Source organism: Triturus cristatus, chromosome 9, assembly GCF_964204655.1.
Source record: "Triturus cristatus chromosome 9, aTriCri1.1, whole genome shotgun sequence".
Classification (NCBI taxonomy): Eukaryota; Metazoa; Chordata; class Amphibia; order Caudata; family Salamandridae; genus Triturus; species Triturus cristatus.
In genome coordinates this window covers 1,033,402,255-1,033,423,943 of record NC_140592.1, presented here as the reverse complement: position 1 = coordinate 1,033,423,943, position 21,689 = coordinate 1,033,402,255, and the positions used below count along the sequence as shown (strand labels likewise).

The 21,689-nt window shown below is 47.9% G+C and overlaps 1 protein-coding gene across 1 annotated transcript in view; it reads right to left on the bottom strand.

The window, feature by feature from the left end:
• Positions 1 to 21,689, bottom strand: part of HGSNAT (heparan-alpha-glucosaminide N-acetyltransferase) — a 507,378-nt gene that overhangs the window by 326,147 nt on the left and 159,542 nt on the right. The window contains exon 9 of the mRNA XM_085626788.1: positions 5,316 to 5,346. Coding sequence (XP_085482914.1) covers positions 5,316 to 5,346 — 31 coding nt within the window. The remainder of the gene's footprint in view (positions 1 to 5,315; positions 5,347 to 21,689) is intronic.

Sequence of the window (21,689 nt, the reverse complement as noted above, 5' to 3'; positions counted from 1 at the left end):
TCCTCACCTCGGTGTCCAAGCAATAATGTTTTGCGAAGGTGTGGAGGGAGGCCCAAGTTGCCGCCCTACAAATGTCCTCCACAGGAACACCTCTAGATAAAGCAGACGTAGAAGACTTTGCCCAGGTAGAATGAGCCCTCAAACCCTCCGGAGGCTCCTTACCAGCTAGGGAGTAGCAGATCTTGATGCATAGTACAATCCATCTGGAAAGGGTGCGCTTGTGCACCGCACGACCCTTTCTGCAGCCAGCAAAGCCCACAAAGAGCTGGTCATCAATCCTGTAGTCTTTTGTCCTGTCCAGGTAAAAGCTCACCGCCCTCTTAGGGTCCAAACGGTGAAGTCTCTCCTCCTCCTTGGAAGGGTGTGGGGGAGGATAAAAGGAAGGAAGGGTAATGGACTGCCCCAGATGGAAAGGCAAAAACGCAGCCCTGGTCCTGAGTACCATTCGTTCAGCATGAATGGTCAAGAATGGGGGCTTCGAACTTAGAGCTTGAAGCTCACTTACCCTCCTTGCCGAGGTAATTGCAACGAGGAATACCGTCTTAAAAGACAAGAGCCTCAGGGGACACTTGTGTAAGGGCTCGAAGGGAGAACCCATGAGATAGGTTAAGACAAGGTTTAAGTCCCATTGAGGCACAATAAATGGAGTAGGAGGAAATTTGTTTGTAAGGCCCTTTCTAAAACGAAGAACAATAGGAGACTTGAACAACGACGGCTGATCCGGCAAACAAAGGAAAGCCGATAAGAGTCGATAAATATCCTTTCACAGTAGCCACAGCAAAGCCTTGCTGGGCAAGAGAAAGAGCAAACTGTAGAATATTAGACAGACGAGCCTTTAAGGGATCAATGGACCTCTCTCCACACCAGAGAACAAATTTAGACCACCTATATGAATAAATAGATTTGGTGGAGTGTCGCCTGGCCGATAAAATAACATCCACCACATCTGGTGGGAGAGAGAAAGAATTCAGGTTGCCCCGTTCAATCTCCAGGCATGAAGGTGTAAGCTCTGGAGGTGGGGATGTAGAACCTGCCCCTCCGACTGCGAGAGGAGGTCTGCCCTCAGAGGGAGACGGAGCGGAGGGCATGAGGAGAGGTGGAGAAGATCTATATACCACACCCTTCTCGGCCAATCCGGGGCGACCAATATAACTTGGGCCCGGTCTTGGCGAATTTTCCTCAGAACCCGAGGAATCAAGGGTATGGGAGGAAACGCGTAAAGGAGTCGTGAGCTCCAACTCAACTGAAACGCGTCCCCCAAAGCTCTCTGCATCGGATACTGGAGACTGCAGAATGACGGGCAGTGCGCGTTCTCGAAAGTGGCAAACAGGTCCACCCGGGGTGTCCCCCACGTCCGAAAGACGTGACGAACCACCTCCGGATGAAGCCTCCACTCGTGGTCGGCGGAGAACTGCCGACTGAGACTGTCCGCACGCACGTTCAAAACTCCGGCCAGATGATTTGCCATTAGACAAATATGATGGTCCTGAGCCCAGGACCATAGACGCAGGGCCTCTCTGCAAAGACAAAGAGACCCCACTCCTCCCTGTTTGTTTATATACCACATCGCGGAAGTGTTGTCCGTCAGGACTTGAACAGACTGACCGCGAAGGGAAGGGAGGAAGGCCTTGAGCGCCAAGCGTATCGCCCGCAATTCCAGAAGGTTGATGTGAAGCAACCTTTCCTCTGGAGACCAAAGACCCTTGATCTCCAGATCCCCCAGATGAGCACCCCACCCTAAGGTGGATGCATCCGTTATCACTGTGGCCACCGATGGAGGTAAATGAAAGGGCTTTCCCTGGGACAGATTGCCCTCCACGCTCCACCATGATAGATCCGCCGCAGCTTCTCCAGAGATCCTCACAGACTCCCTGAGATCTCCCTTGTGCTGATACCACTGCTTGCGGAGGCACCACTGGAGCGCCCTCATGCGCCAGCGTGCATGGCTGACCAACAGAATGCAGGAAGCTAACAGACCGAGCAGGCGAAGGACATTCAGAACTGGAACAACCGCTCCGTTGTAAAATAAAGGAATCATTTCCTGTATGTCGAGAATCCTTTGAGGAGGAGGGAATGCTCGACACACAGTAGTGTCCAGTACCGCACCTATGAACAGGTTGCGCTGAGAGGGCACCAGGTGAGATTTGGGCACATTGATCGAAAAACCCAATCTGTACAACAGCCGAGTTGTATCCTGCAGATGACACAGCACCTTCTCCGACGACTCCGCCTTGATCAGCCAGTCGTCCAAATAAGGGAAAACTGAAATCCCCGACCTTCTGAGATGGGCTGCTACCACTGCCATCACCTTTGTGAAGACTCGAGGTGCCGAAGTAAGACCAAACGGGAGGACCGCAAACTGATAATGTTGCAACCCTACCGTAAACCGGAGATACTTCCTGTGCGACTTCAGGATGGGGATGTGGAAATACGCATCCTGCAAATCGAGCGACACCATCCAATCCTCCTGATTCAGCGCCTACAGAACCTGCGCAAGAGTGAGCATCTTGAACTTCTCCTGTTTCAGGTAAAAGTTCAAGATTCTGAGGTCCAATATCGGACGCAATCTGCCGTCCTTTTTCGGAAACAGAAAATACCGGGAGTAGCATCCCTGACCCCTCTCCTGCTCCGGAACCACCTCTATCGCACCTTTTTGAAACAACTTCAGGACTTCCTCCTGCAGGAGAAGACGGTGGTCCTCCGAGCAAGCTCCCTGGCAAGGAGGGTAATTTGGAGGGAACTCCCGAAAGGGAAGGGAAGGGCGTACCCATTTTCTACAAGATCTAGAACCCAGAGATCCGTAGTTACAGACTCCCAATCTTGTAGAAAATGGGTAAGCCGGCCCCCCACAGGACCAGCATGATCCGGAATGTCGGATCTAGGGCTGCTTTGCGGTGGTGGGAGGGGCTGAGGAGGAGGAAGAGGAGGAGGAGAGTTGACGGCCACGTGAGCGACCCCTGATCCTTCCTCTGTATCCCCTGGACGAAGAACCTTGCTGTTGCTGCTGCTGCTGGGTTGGTCTATAAGTGCGAAAAGTCGCCCTTCCAAAACCTCTATACCTTTTGAAAGTTCCTCTCGGCTGGGATTGAAGGCCCAACGACCTAGCCGTAGCCTTACTTTCTTTAAAGCGTTCGAGAGCAGCATCTGCCTTCTTCCCGAACAAACCTGACCCATCAAAAGGTAAGTCCAATAAAGTCGACTGCACATCAGAAGAGTATTCCGAAGACTTCAGCCACGCACCCCTCCTGGTGGCAACCGAAGACCCCATGACTCTGGCAACTGAGTCAGCTGTGTCCAGGCCACTTTGGATAACTTGGCGAGCAGCCGCCTGGGCATCAGATAATACCTCATTGAAGCCGGCACTATCCTCTTCTGACAGCTTCGGTGCCAACTTCTTTGCCGAGTCCATAAGAGCGTGTATATAACGCCCCAACAAACACGTTGCATTTGATGACTTCAGAGCCATACTGGCCAATGAAAAGACCTTTTTGGACGATTGGTCCCCCTTCTTGGCCTCCCTGTCTCCTGGAACCTGAGGAAATGCCCCTTTTGATCGCCCCGAACAAGCCGCCTGAACCACCAAGCTCTCAGGCGAAGGGTGCGAAGATAAAAATTCAGGATCCCCTGGAGCCACTCTATATCTCCTTGCGACTGCCCTGGAGACTGCAGGGGCTGAAAAAGGTTTGCGCCATACCTCTAGCACAGGTTCCATAATAGCTTTGTTAAAAGGCAACAAAGGCTCTGAGACAGCAGCAGGTGAATGCAACACCTCAGTTAGAATATTAGATTTAAATTCCGTTGTCGGCAATTGGAGATCCAACAATTCCGCAGCTTTTCTAATCACCGCATGATATGGCGCGGCTTCTTTAGAGGGCTCATCCGATGGTGGAGTGATCTCCCACTCTGGAGACAATTCCAGTCCACTTGCCTCCTTTAATTCATCAAACACATCGTCAGAGTCAGCCAACTCACCCTCTTCAGTCTCTTCCACCAGAAAGCGTCTTTCATCCACCACTCTCTGCGCTTCCCTTCTTGAACGAATCCGCACCAGCGGCGCCGTGTTCGAATCCGACGGCAGCGGCGTCGAACGCGGATCAGCCGGCGTCGAACGAAGTCGAGCCGGCGCCGGTGAAGAGGGAAGCAGCGTCGATGTCCTCGGCGCCGGTAGCTGCCAAGACGGCGTCACTGGATAGAAGGGCATAAACGGAGCTTGAGGGTAAACCTGCGGCACTCCCAAATTGTAAGCCATTGGACCCATCGGACCCATAGGTGCACCAGGGGCATACATGGCCCTTGAAAATACCCCGTACATTGCATTCACATAATGCGTAGGGTCTTGACCTGGACCAGGAAAAGCAGGATACTGGTCAGGTAACACCGGACTCGGGCCTGCCGGCGCCGACGGTGGAACAAGCGGCGTCACTGTCTCACCCGGAGCCTGACGATCATCATCCGGGACTGGAGTCGGAGACGGAGCCGGAGGACTTGCTGGAGCCGGAGATGGAACCGGCGTCGGAGATGACACCGGCACCGGAGATTCAGCCGGAGCTGGCGAAGCCACTGGAGATGGAGCTGGAGGTGAAGCCGGGACCGGAGAAGGAGACACCGACTCTCTCCGACGTCGAGCAGGCGACTTCGATTTCGGAGCCGAACCTTTATCTGAATGATGATGCGAGGAATGCCTCCTCTTCTTCTTATGATTCTTACTCCTTGAAGCATGCCCTGAAGTCGACTTGGACGCCGACCTCGACCTCGATCTGGATCCAGACCTCCTTCTTCCTCTTTTCTCCTTCTTCTTCATTCTGGCGATGAAGAGCTTCGCCTCTCTTTCTTTAAGCGCCTTCGAGCTCATCTTCCTACAACTCGAGCAGCCTTCCACATCGTGGTCTGAAGACAAACACCAAACACAATAGTCGTGCGGGTCGGTGATAGACATGTGCTTGCCACATTCACGACAAGGCTTGAACCCAGACTTTCTCGTCGACATTTTTCAATGAAAAATAGAGAAAATCAGAATAAACACAAAGTAACAAGTGAAGCTACTAGCGACGATTCCCGAAATCCGTTGGCGTCGACGGCGCGGAAAAAAGGGAACTGACGTCATCACGCCGACAAGGTCTTCTTATGGAGCCGGTGACGTCAGCGGAGTCGCGAGTGGAGCCGTGTCTCTGTGACGTCATCTTCGACCCCATCGGCGTGGATTGCTACAAAAGTTTCCGAATGTTGCTGGCGCAGGGGATATTCACAAGGTGAGGAATCCACTGGCAGATGTATCCATCAGAAGGTGATTTAAGAAGGTAACAGGAAAAACTTACCATGGAAATACGAGGTCAGCAAGGGTTAGTCCTGCAGAGAAATATATTAAAGATAGACATCTTGTTAGAGTTTTACTCTGCCAATGCCATTGCAATTTCAAAACCAGTTACTAGAAACAGCATATCAAAAATTTGCACTTCATTAATTAAGCATTCCTAGTGCATACTGTTCAACAAGCTGGACTGCTATATGTTATTCTGCTCTAGGTGGTGTTGAGGGAAAAATTTAAAAGTCACCTATATTTAATTGAATTGTTATAATCCACATACTATTCAGAATTACCAGTTCATAAGAAATCTGAGACATATTGCGGCCTTTTCACCGAGTCTCAGCTGTTTAAAAACATAAAAGGTCTGTGGAAGGCTAGTGTGTCTTTCCAGTTTGAGCTCAGCCTCCGATATTCTTCTTGTCCTCACTCCTCATTTCAGAATACAGAACTTCCTCAGCAAGAAACTTAGGGCCCGATTCACAGAACTAACTTAAGACAAAATCCTAAACTTACTACCAATTACTCATTTTGGTGTTCACAGAAGGCACTTACTCATTTTGGTATTCACAGAAGGCACTTACTCATTGAGAAGTAAGTGCCTTCTTTGAATACCAAAATGAGTAAGTGCACTTACTCATTTTGGTATTCACAGAAGGCACTTACTCCTCAATGAGTAAGTGCCTTCTGAGAATACCAAAATAGTAGTAAGTTTAGGATTTTGTCTTAACTTAGCTCTGCGAATCGGGCCCACTGTGAGTGCAGCACAAGGCTGGGAACTCATGGTATATGCTCTAACACAGAAAGAGAACAATACCAACCTCCCTTAAATACACAACCATGGAATTGATCGGCATGCTCTAACCCTGATTGCATATGCTTACCAGAACTATAAAAAATTCTACTTGTTGAAGGAGATGTGTAAAATCTGAATAAATAGTTCATTCATCCTTAACTCATCCTAATAGTACATAAAAATACTTTGCCTAGCTCCATGTCTTGGGGAAGTGTAAATTATGAATGTTTTAAGAAATGTCATCAAGTGCACGAATCAGTTAAGAAAAATGCAATAATAGAATCAAAAATGGATGTTCATTTATTTATCCTCCAGAAACTGATTCAAACATAATTTGCCTATATAGCTCAAAACCAGCTATCTGTTTTTCTTTATTTCTTTGATATTCTGTTTTAGTAGTGAGGCACCATTACGATGGTCTTCTTTCATTGAATAATCATGTAACCTAAATGTGATCGCTGCAATGTTGATACAGAAAATATCATTGGTAATATCTGAAAATCATTTGGGGGGGCTTGGTAAAGGGTTCAAAGCTGCCTGGGATCTTGAACTCATGCTTGAAAGAGATATCCAAGCAGAGACCTACTGCTATCCGCATGGTCCATTTAAGAGATGTCACACAAATTAGAGGTGATGATGAGGTGATCCCTTGATATTCAGTGGGTGTGGTGTGCAAGATGAGAAGCAGAGCTGCACCATTCGCTTTCCATAACGTCGGTGATGGGAGAGCAGAGGACAGCAAGCAACTCCGAGGCAAATTAGTTGAGAGCCACAATGGAGAGCCATCCCCGGGGTTTTTACCAATGGTATATGCGAAGGGTTTAACAGTTTTATTGTTTTTTTATTTTTCTAAAACAAATACAGTTGCATCATAAACTCAATGCTTTCTCATTACAATTCAATTGCCACTTTTTACATCAGGTGTATAATCTCATGAACGCTGTTCCAACATTGGCATTACAATATAGAATATAACTAACTCATATTAAACATTCTACATACATCTTTGATAAATGAATAACTTGGAGGTGGTTTACTATGCCCAGGATCTGGGAAGTCTAACTGAAAGGAGATACCAAGCTTGAAGTTGGGCTTTGTCTTGTGAATTAACTTAGTTAAACTTTCTGGATAACATCAGCAGAACTGACCACGATCCAGCTAGAAATAATAGAGAAAGTGGAGAACATGCACCCGTTGGGATCCCTCAAAGTATCACCACAGGGCATTGTCTTGGACCTTTAGGAACAGCTTCATGGACAGTAACTTTAGCCCACAAGTGCAGACCAGTATTTCGGTCTGAAAGTATAGCGGTTTCACGCAAAATAGGCAGGAGAATTCAGAAGACAGCCAATCTGCACATTGTTAGAAAAACTGTGACAAAGATGAGGCTAGAATCTTAGGGGCAGAGAAGTTAACTCATGATCTTGGGACCAAACAGGAAGTAGAGTTTACTTGTCGTGGAGGAAAATGAGTTCATAGTCCCACAAATCATTGCTACTAGATTCGTTGCTTGAATGAGTTTGAATTTTATTAACAGTGTTTTCGGCCCACATGCAGAGCAAGACTGCCTTTCACACAAGAAAAATACATATTTAAATATAAAAAGCATAAAAACACTTTACACAATAAAAACTAGCTGGTTAAGATCGTCACAAAATCATACTCTTACAAAAGGAATAAGAAAGGAGAACGATGAAAAGGACCCCTTCTTATTATTATGGCCAAGGGGCCTGGACTGTTCCTCAAACTATGTCAAGCCATCAACATTTTAGATTGTTTCAGGGGCCAAAGTCAGGAACAACACAATTCCCCATCTGCACCAATTTTGCTCTCGGATTCCAGTATTTCCTCAAAAATATTCCAGTCCATTTTGTTCCTTTTTTGGACAAAATGAAAAAGGGAAAAAATGTGTTCATTAGCTTATCTAATTGTTCTCATTGGAGCAGCTTACTAATAGTGCTCGTTCTTGTGTAACAGTTAATGGGGCAGCCTAGTAAAAGATGTTTCAAACCTTCTGTGGCGCCGCAGACACATTTTTTTTAAATGAGCTGTTTCTCCTGTTCAGGGTTTTGTTTAACAATAAACAACCTCCTCTCGCCAGTGCGAAAGCCTCCTTTCTCTATGGTTTGTTGGTAGAATTAAATACTGCTGTACACTTGGCAAAGGTTCGAACTTTCCCCTGTAAGCAACGTGGGATTGACTGTTCAATGCATCAATTCTCCATTCCTTTGCCAGATGCATAGTGTTTAGTGATTACGGAGTTTAGTTGTCTCTTTGAGATCATTTGGAGATTCTTTGGAGTTAGGGGTAGTGCCTAGTTAAGTCTCTTACTTTCTTTAAGAAAGAAATTCACAAAGGATGATTTACTATTCATCTTAAATTGTTCCTCCTAAGCCCAGTCCACCAGGTTGTTTTGACGTGATTTTAATCTTTTTAAACCGCATTTCATAAGAGCCATCTGCCATTTGTTTTAAATGGAGGTAGAACACACCCGATTCCAGGATAGCAGTGGGAAATCCTTTCAGGAGGTTGAGGATTGATTTACAGAATGTCCTCTCATAAAGGCCTACAAGATTAGTTCTCTTATCCATAGCCCAGAATTCTACGCCGTAGGCTCTTTGGCTTCCAACTTTAGTTAAGAGGACCTGGTCAATGTGGTTGGAAAATTGGGGACCATGATTCCTAACCAGTCTTGCAATGGCATATGTCATAGCCTCTCCTTTTTCAGGGATAGTTTGAATATGTAAGGTCCAGGTGAGATTTCTATTTATTTCTACCACCAGATATTTAAAGGATTTCCACTTCTTCTATGGTTGAGCAGAAAACATTTCTTCTTTCTGATCATCTTGAATCTCATGATTTTAGTTTTCCTGGTATTCATTCTAAATGGGTTGTTTTACAATATATTTCCCTGGTTACCAGTTGGATCTGCCGCCCCTTGCAGATATGGTGATCAAGACTGAACCATCGGGGGGCGTGGCTTGCAGCCGACGAGAATGGCGGCCGCCTAAGCGAGCTCCGAGCCCCGCATGTAGAATTCACTGATCCTGTGCCATCTCCGAAGCCTGAACTGCATCTAATTTGCACCGTACAGCCCTGTAGTCTGCCCGTGGTTGTTCCCGCTCTGATTGTTGCAGCGGAAATCGGCTCGGGACTCCCCGGGCGGCCGCCTGAGGCATCGGCGGCTGCGACCTGGGGAGCGGAGATGTGAGCCGGGGAGCGGAGGTGTGTGCCAGTGAGCGGAGCGGTTCGAACTGGCGCAGGGGAGGCTAATGCCCGACAGCCAGACAGCGTGGATTACAACGGGCGCTGGAGGGAGTGATAGCTGACCGAGAAGTGACGGCGGTGGAGCCGGGGGTGCCTGGGCTACAAATCGAGGCCCCAGCTTCTGGGCCTGTGATGTGAGACGTACCTCCGGCTGGCCCGAGGCGCCGTCGGCACCGCTGGTCCCCTGGGAGCAGCCTAGACGACGACAAGGACCGAGCGTGGGGCGGCGGAGGCCAGATCTGCAGGGTAAGGCCCCGGCTCCAGTGCCCAAACAGAGAGGCCTTCCCTGGGCCGGCCCTGGGGCGGGTCGGACGCTGCGGGAGCCCCGACTCAAGATGGCGACTGCGCTCTTAATTTAGGCCCCGGCTTCTGGGCCTGTGCAGTGCGTGCCGATCCCTGGACGACCCTGCAATTTGATGTATTCCTGATGGACCCATTGAGTGCCGGGACTGCGAGGGAGACCAACGGGAAGTGGTGTGACGGCTTGCTACGACACCGCAGCGACGACGACTACGGCGCCGTAATTTGATCTGCCGGTTGAGGCCCTGACACCTGAATACCAGCGGTAAGGCCTTCACTAAACCGGCCCTGGGGCGCATTTGACACTGCTGGCGTGGCGCTGCTGGAGACACCGAGCGAGGGGCCTGATAAGCGGGGGGTTTCTGGAGAGGTGGGGACATTCGCCGCCTGAAGGGGTATGAGGCTGTCCTGGTCAGCGCGGATGACCCTGACTGACGGGACCTGCGGACACCGAGGACAGAGGGCTGGGGCTCGCAGGCGGCGTGGAAGACGGCCGCAGGAGCGCCACCTGAACCTAATACTCCAAAGTTGTATTTGCCGGAGGCGCGGCGACAGATTCAGTCTATGTGTGGGATGGCACAAGAACTGAGGTGACGGGCGGCTGACAGGAGTCGCAGGCGCTATAAGAGCGAGGGAGCCGCTGTGTGTTCTTAGCCTCAACAGCACTATCTTACGTGGCGCTAAGGGTCTCCCACACACCCTGCAGCAGTGCGCTGGTAGCCGCGATACAACTTACAGGCAACTAACTGGGGCTCAGGACCAGGGGCCGGTGAGTGGCCTGTAGCTCATTGTTTACCCGCTCTTTGGCCCACCCCCGGCGGGGGACGCCCGCACCGATGGCGGCGGGAGGCAGAGGGACCAAAACGAATGCGCAGAAACAGCTGGCTAAGTGCGCCCGGACTGGTGCCAATGACCTGCCTGGCCCACGGCCACCGGAGAAAGACGCGTCGCAGCATGGCTCCGAGCGGGGGCCGGAGCCTACGCTGCATGATGTCATGGCGGCGATAACCGGAATGTGTGCCTCATTGGACTCGGTGACTGTGGAGGTCTCCTTGATCAGGGCAGACCTCCGGAAGATGGACGAAAAGGTCCAGGACCTGAAGACAGTAACTGCCGCCCTCCAAGTGGACACATCAGCACTGCAGGCTCAAATGGTTGACATGCAACAGAAGCAGGACAGAATGGCCAGGCAGCTTGACGACTATGAAGGTCGTGGGCGTCGCAACAACGTGCGTATCTTGGGGGTTCCGGAACGGGAGGAGGGGCAGGCGGTGGACTTGTATGTAGAGGAACTTATCACCCAGAAACTCAAACCTAAAGCCTTGTCTAATTACTTCTCTGTTGAAAGGGCGCACAGGGTGCCCGGGGGCAGGCCTAAACCCGGGGCCCCCCCGCGACCAATTATTGCTAGAATCTTCAACTACAGGGACAGAGACAGCATCCTACAGACAGCCAGGGTTGTTCCCCCTTTAAAGATAGGCAACAGCGAATTAGCCTTTTTCCCAGACTACACTGCCAAGGTACAGTCCCAACGACGCAGTTTCCAGGCAGTGAAACGTGAACTGCGAGACCGGGAAATCAAATATTCAATGCTGTTCCCGGCGAAACTGAGGGTGGAATCAGGTGGGACCACATGGTTTTTTTGAGTCCCCAGAGGAGACGTGGGACTGGATGGAGGGTAAAGCCGGGGCTGGCGGACGGAGGCGGGATCACGTTGGAAATCACAACGGCTGACTGAGGGCCGCCCGATGCCGCAGAGGTCCGGGCCCCCAAAGGTGGGGGGCCAGCCAGCAGATTCGTAGCGACTGCTCCGGCGGAGTCACCAAGAAGGTCACACCTTGGCCTGCTCAAAACTGTGTGCGGGACAGGTAACAGTAGGTGAAAACCCTCGCAAGACCTACAATGGCGACACTAACGCTGAAAAAGGGTGATGGGACTCTGTAACAGAGGGCTAGTCAGGGGCTGGACAGGTAACACTAAAGGATGGCACTGTATAACCATTGTGATATGACCATGCGGGGATGGAGCAGCTGACCCCGCGACATTTTTCGCAACCATGGGGGGGTGAGAGGCACTCTGCCATGTTGGGGAGTGGGTAGTTCTAAATCCACGGGCAGGGGGGCAGGGAGGGGGGAGGGTAGGGTGGGGGTGGAATCAGGAGGAGGAGGTTTACAGGGTTTTGGTTTGTTTGATTTGATAAGGGGTACGTCCCCCAGCACAGTTAGCTTCCATTATCAGGAAAGAATTGAGATTTTATGCAGGCATAGAGCAGCACTAGAGCACCAGCTACCATTGAGGTCGCAAACACCACTGACACTCCGCAGCATTAGGCGACACTACCTTTACGATGACTGGGGGTGACAGGGATGTGACGCTTTCCGTCCTTGCCTGGAACGTCAATGGGATGGGGGATAAGATAAAGCGAGGGGTGGTGCAACAGTACTTAAAGCGCCAATCCCCAGATGTGGTGTTACTGCAAGAGACACACCTGGTTGGGAACAAAAGCAAAGCCCTAACGCGATGGGGATATAAACTTTTGGTGCACGCAAACTACACTACAGGCTCACGAGGGACGGGTATCCTAGTTAAAAAGAACTTCCCCCTAATTGTGCACCGGACACAGGCGGACCCCCAGGGTAGATTTGCTGTCCTGGAAGCTCAATGGGAGGGGAGAGCGTTAAATATAATCTCAGTATACCTTCCGCCGGCACTGGGGAAAGACGCCCTAGCAGACCTGGGCAAAGTGATTGTTGACCTCCCTACAGGCACCCTGATCATGGGCGGGGACTATAACCTCACGGTTGACGACTCCACGGACAGACACCCACAAAGGATAGGAGGTAAATCAAGCAGGCTTATGCCGGACTTTCTGGCTGCTATGGGCCTTATAGATATAGGGCGAGATACACACCTGGCCGCGCCGCAGTTCACTTACTACTCAAATGCGCACAAGAGCTCGTCCCGTATCGACTACTTCCTGACGTATGCGGCCACACGAAGGGGTTTTTCTCACTCCCGAATCCTCCCAAGGGGTATCTCCGATCACTCCCCGGTGTGGATCGAATACACGCATTGGGAACGGCAGCCTAGAACCACGATTGCAATAGACCCTTGGCTGTTAAAGATACCGGATATCAAGGAAGGCCTACGCGTTAATACTAAACACTACTTTGACGACAACCTAGGATCGGTAGACTCGGCCTGTACTTTATGGGAGGCATTCAAGGTGGTGTTGAAGGGGCGGGCCTTGGCACTAAAGACTGGATATACCAGTAATAAACGCAAAACGATTCTCCAGCTGGAGGATGAGCTTAAACACTGGGAAACTGAGTATGCAGCCAGACCCACTGACGAGACACTACACCGCCTCACACTTAAGCAAGGGGAGTACAGGATAAAGGCGAGAGAACACATGATGACCAAACACCTCAACACGCAACACAGGCTATACGAGCTAGGAGACAAGGCGGGAAAGACACTAGCGTGGCTCGAGAAACGGGATCAGGGGGACAGATGGGTGCAGCGGATAGCTTTGGCCACTGGGGAGACGGTTACGCACCCCAAGGACATAGCAGAGGCGTTTGCAGCACACTTTGAGGGAGTCTACTCCCCATCTACCAAGTATACCGCGGAAGACTCCAGACAGCTCCTCGCAGACAGTTATCTCCCCACCCTCTCAGACCAAGATAGGCAGGCCTTAGATAGCGACCTCTCAAATGAGGAAATTCTTAAGACAATAGCCCAGGTTCGCTCGGGCAAGGCGATGGGGCCCAACGGCACCCCGATTGAATTCCTAAAGGTGATGGGCTCGCAAATAGCCCCTCATCTTCGAGCCATGTACAATGAAAGCTATGTAACTGGCCGACTCCCCTCAGATCAACGCCTGGCCACCATAGTGGTAATTCGCAAACCTGGGAAACCAGGAGACCACTGTGGATCATACAGACCAATATCATTGATCAGTGTGGAGGCTAAGGTACTAGCGAAAGTACTAGCCACGAGGTTGGTTGGGATCATCTCTACCTTGGTACACCCGGACCAGTCCGGTTTTATGCCAGGCAGAAATTTGACGCTAAACATCCGCCGTCTCCAGAACGTAATGGCCCGGAAAAACTACATAGAGGAGAACGCGGCGATTATATCCCTAGATGCCTCGATGGCGTTTGACTCTATAGAATGGCCATACCTATTCGAGGTGCTAGCGAGGTTTGGGTTCGGTCCTAAGTTCCTAGCATGGGTACGCCTCCTCTATGAGGGTATATGGGGCCAAATACGGGTCAACAACCATACATCCCGAGCCTTTCAGTTACGGAGAGGTACCAGACAGGGCTGCCCATTGTCGCCGTTACTATTCTCCATTATGCTCGAACCACTGGCGGCCTGGGTTCGACGAGATGTAATGGTGAGAGGGTTGAAGTGGGCGCCGGATCTGGAGGACAAAATATCACTGTACGCAGATGATATCCTCCTTTATCTTGCCTCCCCATACCGGTCCATCAGGGCAGTTCTAGATATATTCACCAATTTTGGTAAATACTCTGGATACGCGATTAATTGGACCAAATCTACACTGTATATGCTCAATGGGCAGATGCCCCCACTCCCCCCCCCGGCTGCAGATTAGAGGTGGCTGAGGAAGGGTTTCGATACTTGGGAGTATATGTTACTGCAGATCCGGCCCTGTTCTACAGCCGCAACCTGGCCCCCCCCCCGCTGACCCGACTGAGATCCGACATCGAACACTGGCGGACACTGCCGCTCTCCCTGGCGGGTCGAGCCGCCCTTTTTAAGATGCTTGCACTCCCACGATTCCTCTATATCCTCCAAAACTGCCCAAATAGGGTTCCGGATACCTATTTTACAGCGGTAGAAGGTGAGGTCCGTTCTCTACTATGGAACGGAGGCGCCCCCCGAATATCGCTAAAAAAACTCACCAAAGGATGGTACAACGGTGGCATAGCCTTGCCAGACCTGAAGCTGTATTATTGGGCCTCACAGTTGGTGGTGATTAATCACTGGCTGTATCGACCCCCTGACGACCCAGCATTCGGGCTTGATAAATACCAGACTGGCCGTGCGGGATATCTGGGAGCGCTTTACTCCACGGGGAAAAAGCAGGCATATATAGGCCCCATGTCCCATACAATTGACATCTGGCGCCGAGCGAATTCTCGATTAGGGTGGGCAAACGTCCTTACGAAGGCGACGCCGCTGTAGCAGGCCCAAAGACTTGGTTTGCTATGTTTTCAACCAGGGTTCGACAAGTGGGACCTAATCGGCATCTCAAAGGTCGGAGACTTGATAAAGAAAGGAGCCGTCCTTAGCTTTGAGGAACTGAAGACCACTTACCACATGGCGCAAGGTGAACTATTTCGCTACCTCCAGGTTCGGCATGCCCTTCAAACAGCATTCACGACCCCGCAAGATATTCCTGACTCCTCACCCCTAGAGGACAGACTATTAGATGGGCAATTGCACTCGAAGTCCATATCTCTAACATACAAAAAGCTTTGTAACAACCTCCCTGATACCTTTGAGGCGCTTCGAGAGAAGTGGCAACACGACATAGGACCCATTGAAGAAGAAGACTGGAGGGAGGCTTTGATGTCTCCTAGGGGGGCAGCGATCACCCTCCGATATCGACTGATCCAACTGAAGGTTCTGCATAGGGCCTCTATAATGGGGGTGGTTCTTGCGCGTATAGGAGCTAGGGCGGACTCACTATGTATTCGAGGGTGTCACCAGGAGGCCACTTTCTATCATATAATATGGGAATGTCCCGCGATCCGATCAATCTGGGAGGGGGCTACAACTAAGCTCCAAACCGCACTGGGGAAAACCCTGACCCTCACTCCTCAGGTGGGCCTACTGAACATATGGGAGGATACAGACCTCACGGAAATAGAGCAGCAGATGGTAACGCTGGGCTTCACCCTGGTTAAGCGGGAAATAGCACGCCATTGGGGGGCCGCAGGGGTGCCATCCATACGAACATGGGTACAGGAATTAGACAGATGTATGGTAGCTGAAAAGGAAGTCTTCATAACTCGGGGGTGCCCTAGGAAGTGGGAAAAGAAATGGAAAGCATGGAATGGGTACAGAGGGTCCCTATGTACATCCCCGTTGGTGGATTTGGCAATGCGACGGAAAGAACTTAAGGAAGTGTTGAACCAAGGAATGTAATTCATTATATGTTACTCAGAAAAGTGTTTTACGTTGCTGCTGATGCAAATATGATCCTGTATGTGCAACTGATAAAATCAATAAAATGTTATCCAAAAAAAAAGACTGAACCATCGGCATATAATATGGCTGGAAATGTAACGCCATTTATCATTAGGATACCATCTGCGGCTGTCCTTACTGTGTCATAAAGATAATTTAATGTACAGCCAGGGGTACCTTTTGTTAATGCACCATACATTTTCCCCAACCGCAAGTAGATTAGGTTTCATTTTTCAGTCCTGAAGAATTGCCCAGATCGATAGCGACACTGGACAAGAAACATGTTGACCTACACACACTATTTTATGAGCTGGATAGGACCACTACTTCCACATTCAGTCACCCATTGCATTTTAATCATACCAAAAACAACACCTATTAAATGTAATTGGGTATCTCTTAGCTATTTTTAAACCACTAATTCACATTACACCAATCTACACCTAGAGCACCTCAACCCTACACCTCACATCGGCATCTCTTACTCAAAAGACCTCTGGCAAAGACCACCTTGGAGGGGCCAGCTGGGCACTGCAGTGCCGGTCCATCGAGGAGCTGCCCAATGATGAAGCATGACACCCACACGGTGTATGAGGGCTCTTGCTTCTGAGCAATCAGATCCCCATATCTGTTATCACTGTTTCCCTGACCTAGATCCTCCCTTCCTTCTCTCCCCCCAGTAACTGCATACCTTTTGTATTACATAGTATCCTATGAAGCCTGTATGCTGGACCTTAATGTGCTCCTAGTCCATCTCTATGTTTAGCCTCTGGTAACCCAGTCATCAAGTTCTCTAAGAGTCCCTTTTGAGAATATTTTACAATCAATGTCTATTAGGCTAATTGGCTTGCAGTACTGACAAACAGAGGTAGAGAATCTGCCTAAGGAAAGTGTTTTTAAAAAACAGCATAAGTAAGTGTTTAAGCTTGTAGCAGCTGGACACCTTCTTCCCCGTCCTATCTCTTTTCACCCACCATTTTGAGGATTGGGGATTTAAGGGGCAGAATAAACAGTTTTCACAAACTAAAATTGGTAGCGGAGAGCTTTAAAGCTTGGAATTACTAACATTGTTTTTATGGCCACACAAGCAAACACAATAAAAAATAGTTTGATACATAAATACTACACATTCTTAATGCCAGTATATTTACTTCTCTAAGTCTTGCCCTTTAATACCCTAAATATAAAGATTTAAAAAAATTGGAGGCCACATGTATGACCTTTTCCTTTTGGAACTCGCAATTTGCGAATTTTAGCAACTCGCAATTTGCGAGTCGCAAAAGAAAATATACTGTGTCTCAGACACATTTTGCAATTCCCAATGAGGTCGCAAATGACCTGCCTCATCAATATTCGTGAGGCAGGTTGCAATTTGCTACCCATTGAGAATGGGCAATAATACAGGGATGGCAGCCTGCTGGGGACAACAGACCCCAATGTCAGTGTTTGCTTTTTAAATAAAGCAACTTTTGTTTATGAAAAGCAGCCCTATTTCCTTAAAGGAAGATGAGATGCGTTTCAAAAACAAAAATTTCAGTTTCATTTTCTAAGAGTAGACAGTGGTCCCTGGGACCACTGCCTGTTCTTAAAAAACGTTTTACTGCCAATCACAAAGGGGAAGAGGTCCCATAGGGATCCCTTCTCATTTGCGATGGGCTTACTACCTACTTGATGCAGGTGGTAATCTGCGATTATTTTGCAACCACATTCCGGTCGCAAAACAATTGCACATTCTGCTATTAGGAAGGGACGCCCTTGGCACACCCCTTCCTAATAGTGACTCGCAAACCCTATTTTGTGAGTCAGTAACAGGGTACAACCCTTTTTAGCGGTCGCAAACGGCCCGAATCTCAGTTTGTGACCTCTAAAAAAGGTCATACATGTGGCCCCTTGTGGGAATTTTGTAGATGGAGTACTGAAGTTACAACTGGGGAGTAAAGTTCCTTTGTGCTTACCTCCCCTTTCTAATATTTCGAATTACTTGGAATGGATTATGGAATGGCTATAGCCAGGCTTGCATTATGCAACTAGTTAGAGAAGGTGGCCTGGCCATCTCTGCAAAATGAACTATAATTCCTTTCCCCCTATTTCTTTCATCCCATACAGTATTTGGCCACTCAAACATTCTAGAACATACAATTTTGAGTACTTATTAATTTATAATGTTCTGTATAGCGCAAACATGACCCAAGCAGGTATCAGAACACTTCACAATTAGGATAGTAAGGATACAATAGTGGGAAAAGAACATTCATTACATAGATGTGTATAACATGGCAACGCTGGGCTTCCAGGTGTACAACATTGTAGTAAACAATCAGGGCATCAGAAGAGAGGGCAGGAAAATAAGCAGTAGAGTCCAGACTCTTTAGGGTAGAAACTTGTTCATTCGTATTTTTGTCGCTTCCTTTTTTAAAGAAGCGGTGGATGAGATTCGACAAACTTCCAGTGGAAGCGAGCTCCAAATCTTCAGGGCAATGCCTGCGAAGGCTCTGTGACTCATTCTTTTTTTGTGGAAAATCTGTGGTTTCAGAAGCAGTGAACTTGCACTTCGTGATGATCTGCAACTCCCTGATAATTCTAGCTTTTCAGCCAGATAAATGGGGGTCTTGAAATGTAGGGCTTTGTGAGTCATGCAGGCAATCTTTAGGTGTATTGTTGCTTCGTAAGGCAGACAGTTTAGGGTTTTTAGGGCTGGGGATATGTGATTGTTTCTTTTTGTACCAGTAATCAATCTGGCTGCTGCATTAATGGAAGCCCTTAGCAGGGCCAGGCTATGTCTGGGAAGACCACAAAGCGTGGCGCCACCGTAGTCTAGCCTTGGTAGTACTAGCGCTTGCACCGCCTTCTCAAAGTATTCCTGTGGGAGGAATGGTTAGAGATTCCTTAGTATACTGAATTTGGTATTTAGCTCCCTTGGTTGATTTGCGGATATGATTCTCCATGTTCAAATGCATGTCTATTGTAATTCCAAGGGATTTCGCTGACTCAATAATGTGGGGAGAGCAGTTGAAAGCTGTAAGATGTGTCATCCAGAGGTCGATTTTAGGAGTGTGATTAGGGGGAGCGATGAGGAGGAATTCCATTTTGGATGTGTTGAGCATGAGGTGGTTCTCAGTGAGCCAGTTTTGCATGTTCATCAGGGTAGAGATGAGTGTAATGAAGCCTTCTGGGGAGGTGATTTTCAAATATAGTTGAGTGCCATCTGCATACATATGAAAAAGAATGTTTGCGGAGTTCAGAACATTTGCTAGTGGTTCCAAGAATATATTGAAGAGTATGGGTGACTGGGTGGGCGCTTAAGGAACCCCCATGTGGAGGGCTGAGACAGGGATTGATTCACCTTGACTCTTTGGGATCTGTTGTGGAGGAATGAAGTAAACCATTGCAGCACAGTCCCTGAAAGGCCCATCCTATGTACAAGAATGGATAGAAGTTTGTTGTGATTAACAGTGTCAAATGCAGATGATAGGTCAAGGAGAATCAGGAGGCAAGATTAATTTTGGTCTAGTATTTTTAAAATGTCATCCATAATGTGAATGAATGCGGATTCCGTGCTGTGACCTTGCTGAAAGCCAGATTGGCAGTGATTCAAGAGTTGGAACTTCTCAATGTGTATGCAGAGTAGCAATTGCATGCACTTTTCTAGAAGTTTCGCCAGAGTGGGGATGTTGGAGATAGGGCGGACCTTACTGAGATCTGCGCTTTCTGCGTTAGGTTTTTTTAGAATGGTGTTGCCTGTGCTGCTTTTAGGCAGTTAGAGATAATGCCTTAAGATAAGGGCTATTCCCATATCAGCTTTCAAGTGTGTCAGGGAAATATGTAAAGAAATGATTTTGTATGTGCAAAGCTCATATTTTGATTGTTACTGTAGTAACGTGTTAGGTGTTTTCGAAAATATGAATCTAAAGAATAGTGTTTACTGAGTGCTTATGTGATAGCTCATATGTGATAAAGCAAAATACCTTTGTGAGTAAGTAAGTTATTGAGACCTTTATGCAAACATTTTACTTAAAATTACATGTACGGTTATAATGAACTTGTCATAACAAATGTACATTTGGACAAATAGCATTTCACTTTTTCTCATATAACTAACCTTAGTATTTATCCTGATCTTGCATGTAAGCCTAATACTTATTCTAACATCAACCCTAACAGTGTCCCTAAACTTAGGGGTCGATTTATATCTTGGTGGTATAGCTACTCTGTCGCAATGGTGATGGAGAATCTATACTGCCAAGATAATGGTCCATCCACCAAATTTAAAAGCGGAGGACGTTAGGTTTAACATGGCAGAGACTACTCTGGCTTCACCATTAAACCCCTCCGATGGCCCGACGGACCCGATTTAGATGGACAGAATTAGATGTTGGTTTTCACTGCCTGTCACCACAAGAAAAATCCTGGCAGTAGGAGTCAGTGAAAACTGAAAAATGATCCGCTTGCCATGGGACAGGGGACTCTCATGGTGGGGGGAAGCATTTTATATTTTATTTTCAAAAAGAAAATCCTGCTTCAGGATCTTCTTTTTGAAAAGAAAAATAAACCATGAAGGAGCCATGCACCTGAGTTCAAAAATCCTTCACAGGAACCTCTGTGACAGTGTTTCCTGCCAATGCTTTAGGAAATTACTGCCTGTGCCACAATCATTTCTCAGTTCGGTGGACGGCACCTCCGTCAGGGCGAGTCATTTACTCCATCTCCTTGATGGAAAAACAGGCTGCCAGTCATAATTATGGCCCTATTTCTATTCTTTCCTCATTCCTGTTTTAAAACCTTTATGCTTGTCTATAATGGCAAGCACAAACAATTTATGTCCATAGCATGTATTTGTTTGTTACAGCAACCTAAAAATGTAATTTGTGAAAGTAAAGCAAGGGCTATAGGCCTATGTCACACTACCTTAATACCCAGTTGTAGTTTTTTGTGTAGGCGTTGCGAATATGAATTCAATCTAGGTGTAAGCCCCAAACCTAGTTAAAGACAAAATTCATGACATGGAGATGTATACACACTCAATTACATTTATATATATTACAAATAAAGTAAGAGAAAACAAACAGTTTTCAAGTTAGTTTCTTGATAGTACTTATGGAATATTAATCTTCTTTGTGTTTCACCCTATATCAGCGTGCAGGCATAGGGCTTTTTCAAAGTAGGGAGGAAATCACGGTCTAATGGGCAGGAATAACAATACAATGATAATAGGTCTGGTCGGTTTGATTGCTTAAGCCTTGCAAGTTGTCACAATAAGGCCAGAAGTAATACATTATCAGTGGACTTATTGATAAATGGTTGGGCTCAAGAGTCTTGAAAAACTATATTGTTGTGCTCGAACAGGAAGAAAGAGTGAAGCTCAAAGGCCTGTCATGTTCTGGGTCACTTCATATCTCAAACGGACTGTACACACAGACCACATGAAACAAAGTGACCCAGCGATCTAGGCCCACCATCATAACAACATAATCTAGGTGGCCCCATGTCACTAGCTTCTGGGGTTTGGTAAAAAAGAACTCAATGCAAGAGAGGTGCTTTTGCTTTGGAATACTTACAACATATTTCAAGAAGGTTTGCATTGGAGCAGAGGAGGGGAGATTGCTTGCAGGTTGGCCAAAGAAACGATTGTGCCATGTTATACCTATATATAAGAGAGCAATAGGGTGCAACCATGCTGTATGTTGAATAGATGCTGGGAATGTGTGTTGAAGAGACTACCCTTACCTGTGGCAGAGGTGTGCTGAAAATGGAGTGTGGAACAGAGATGCTGCATGTTATACATTATAGAGCAAGGTTAGA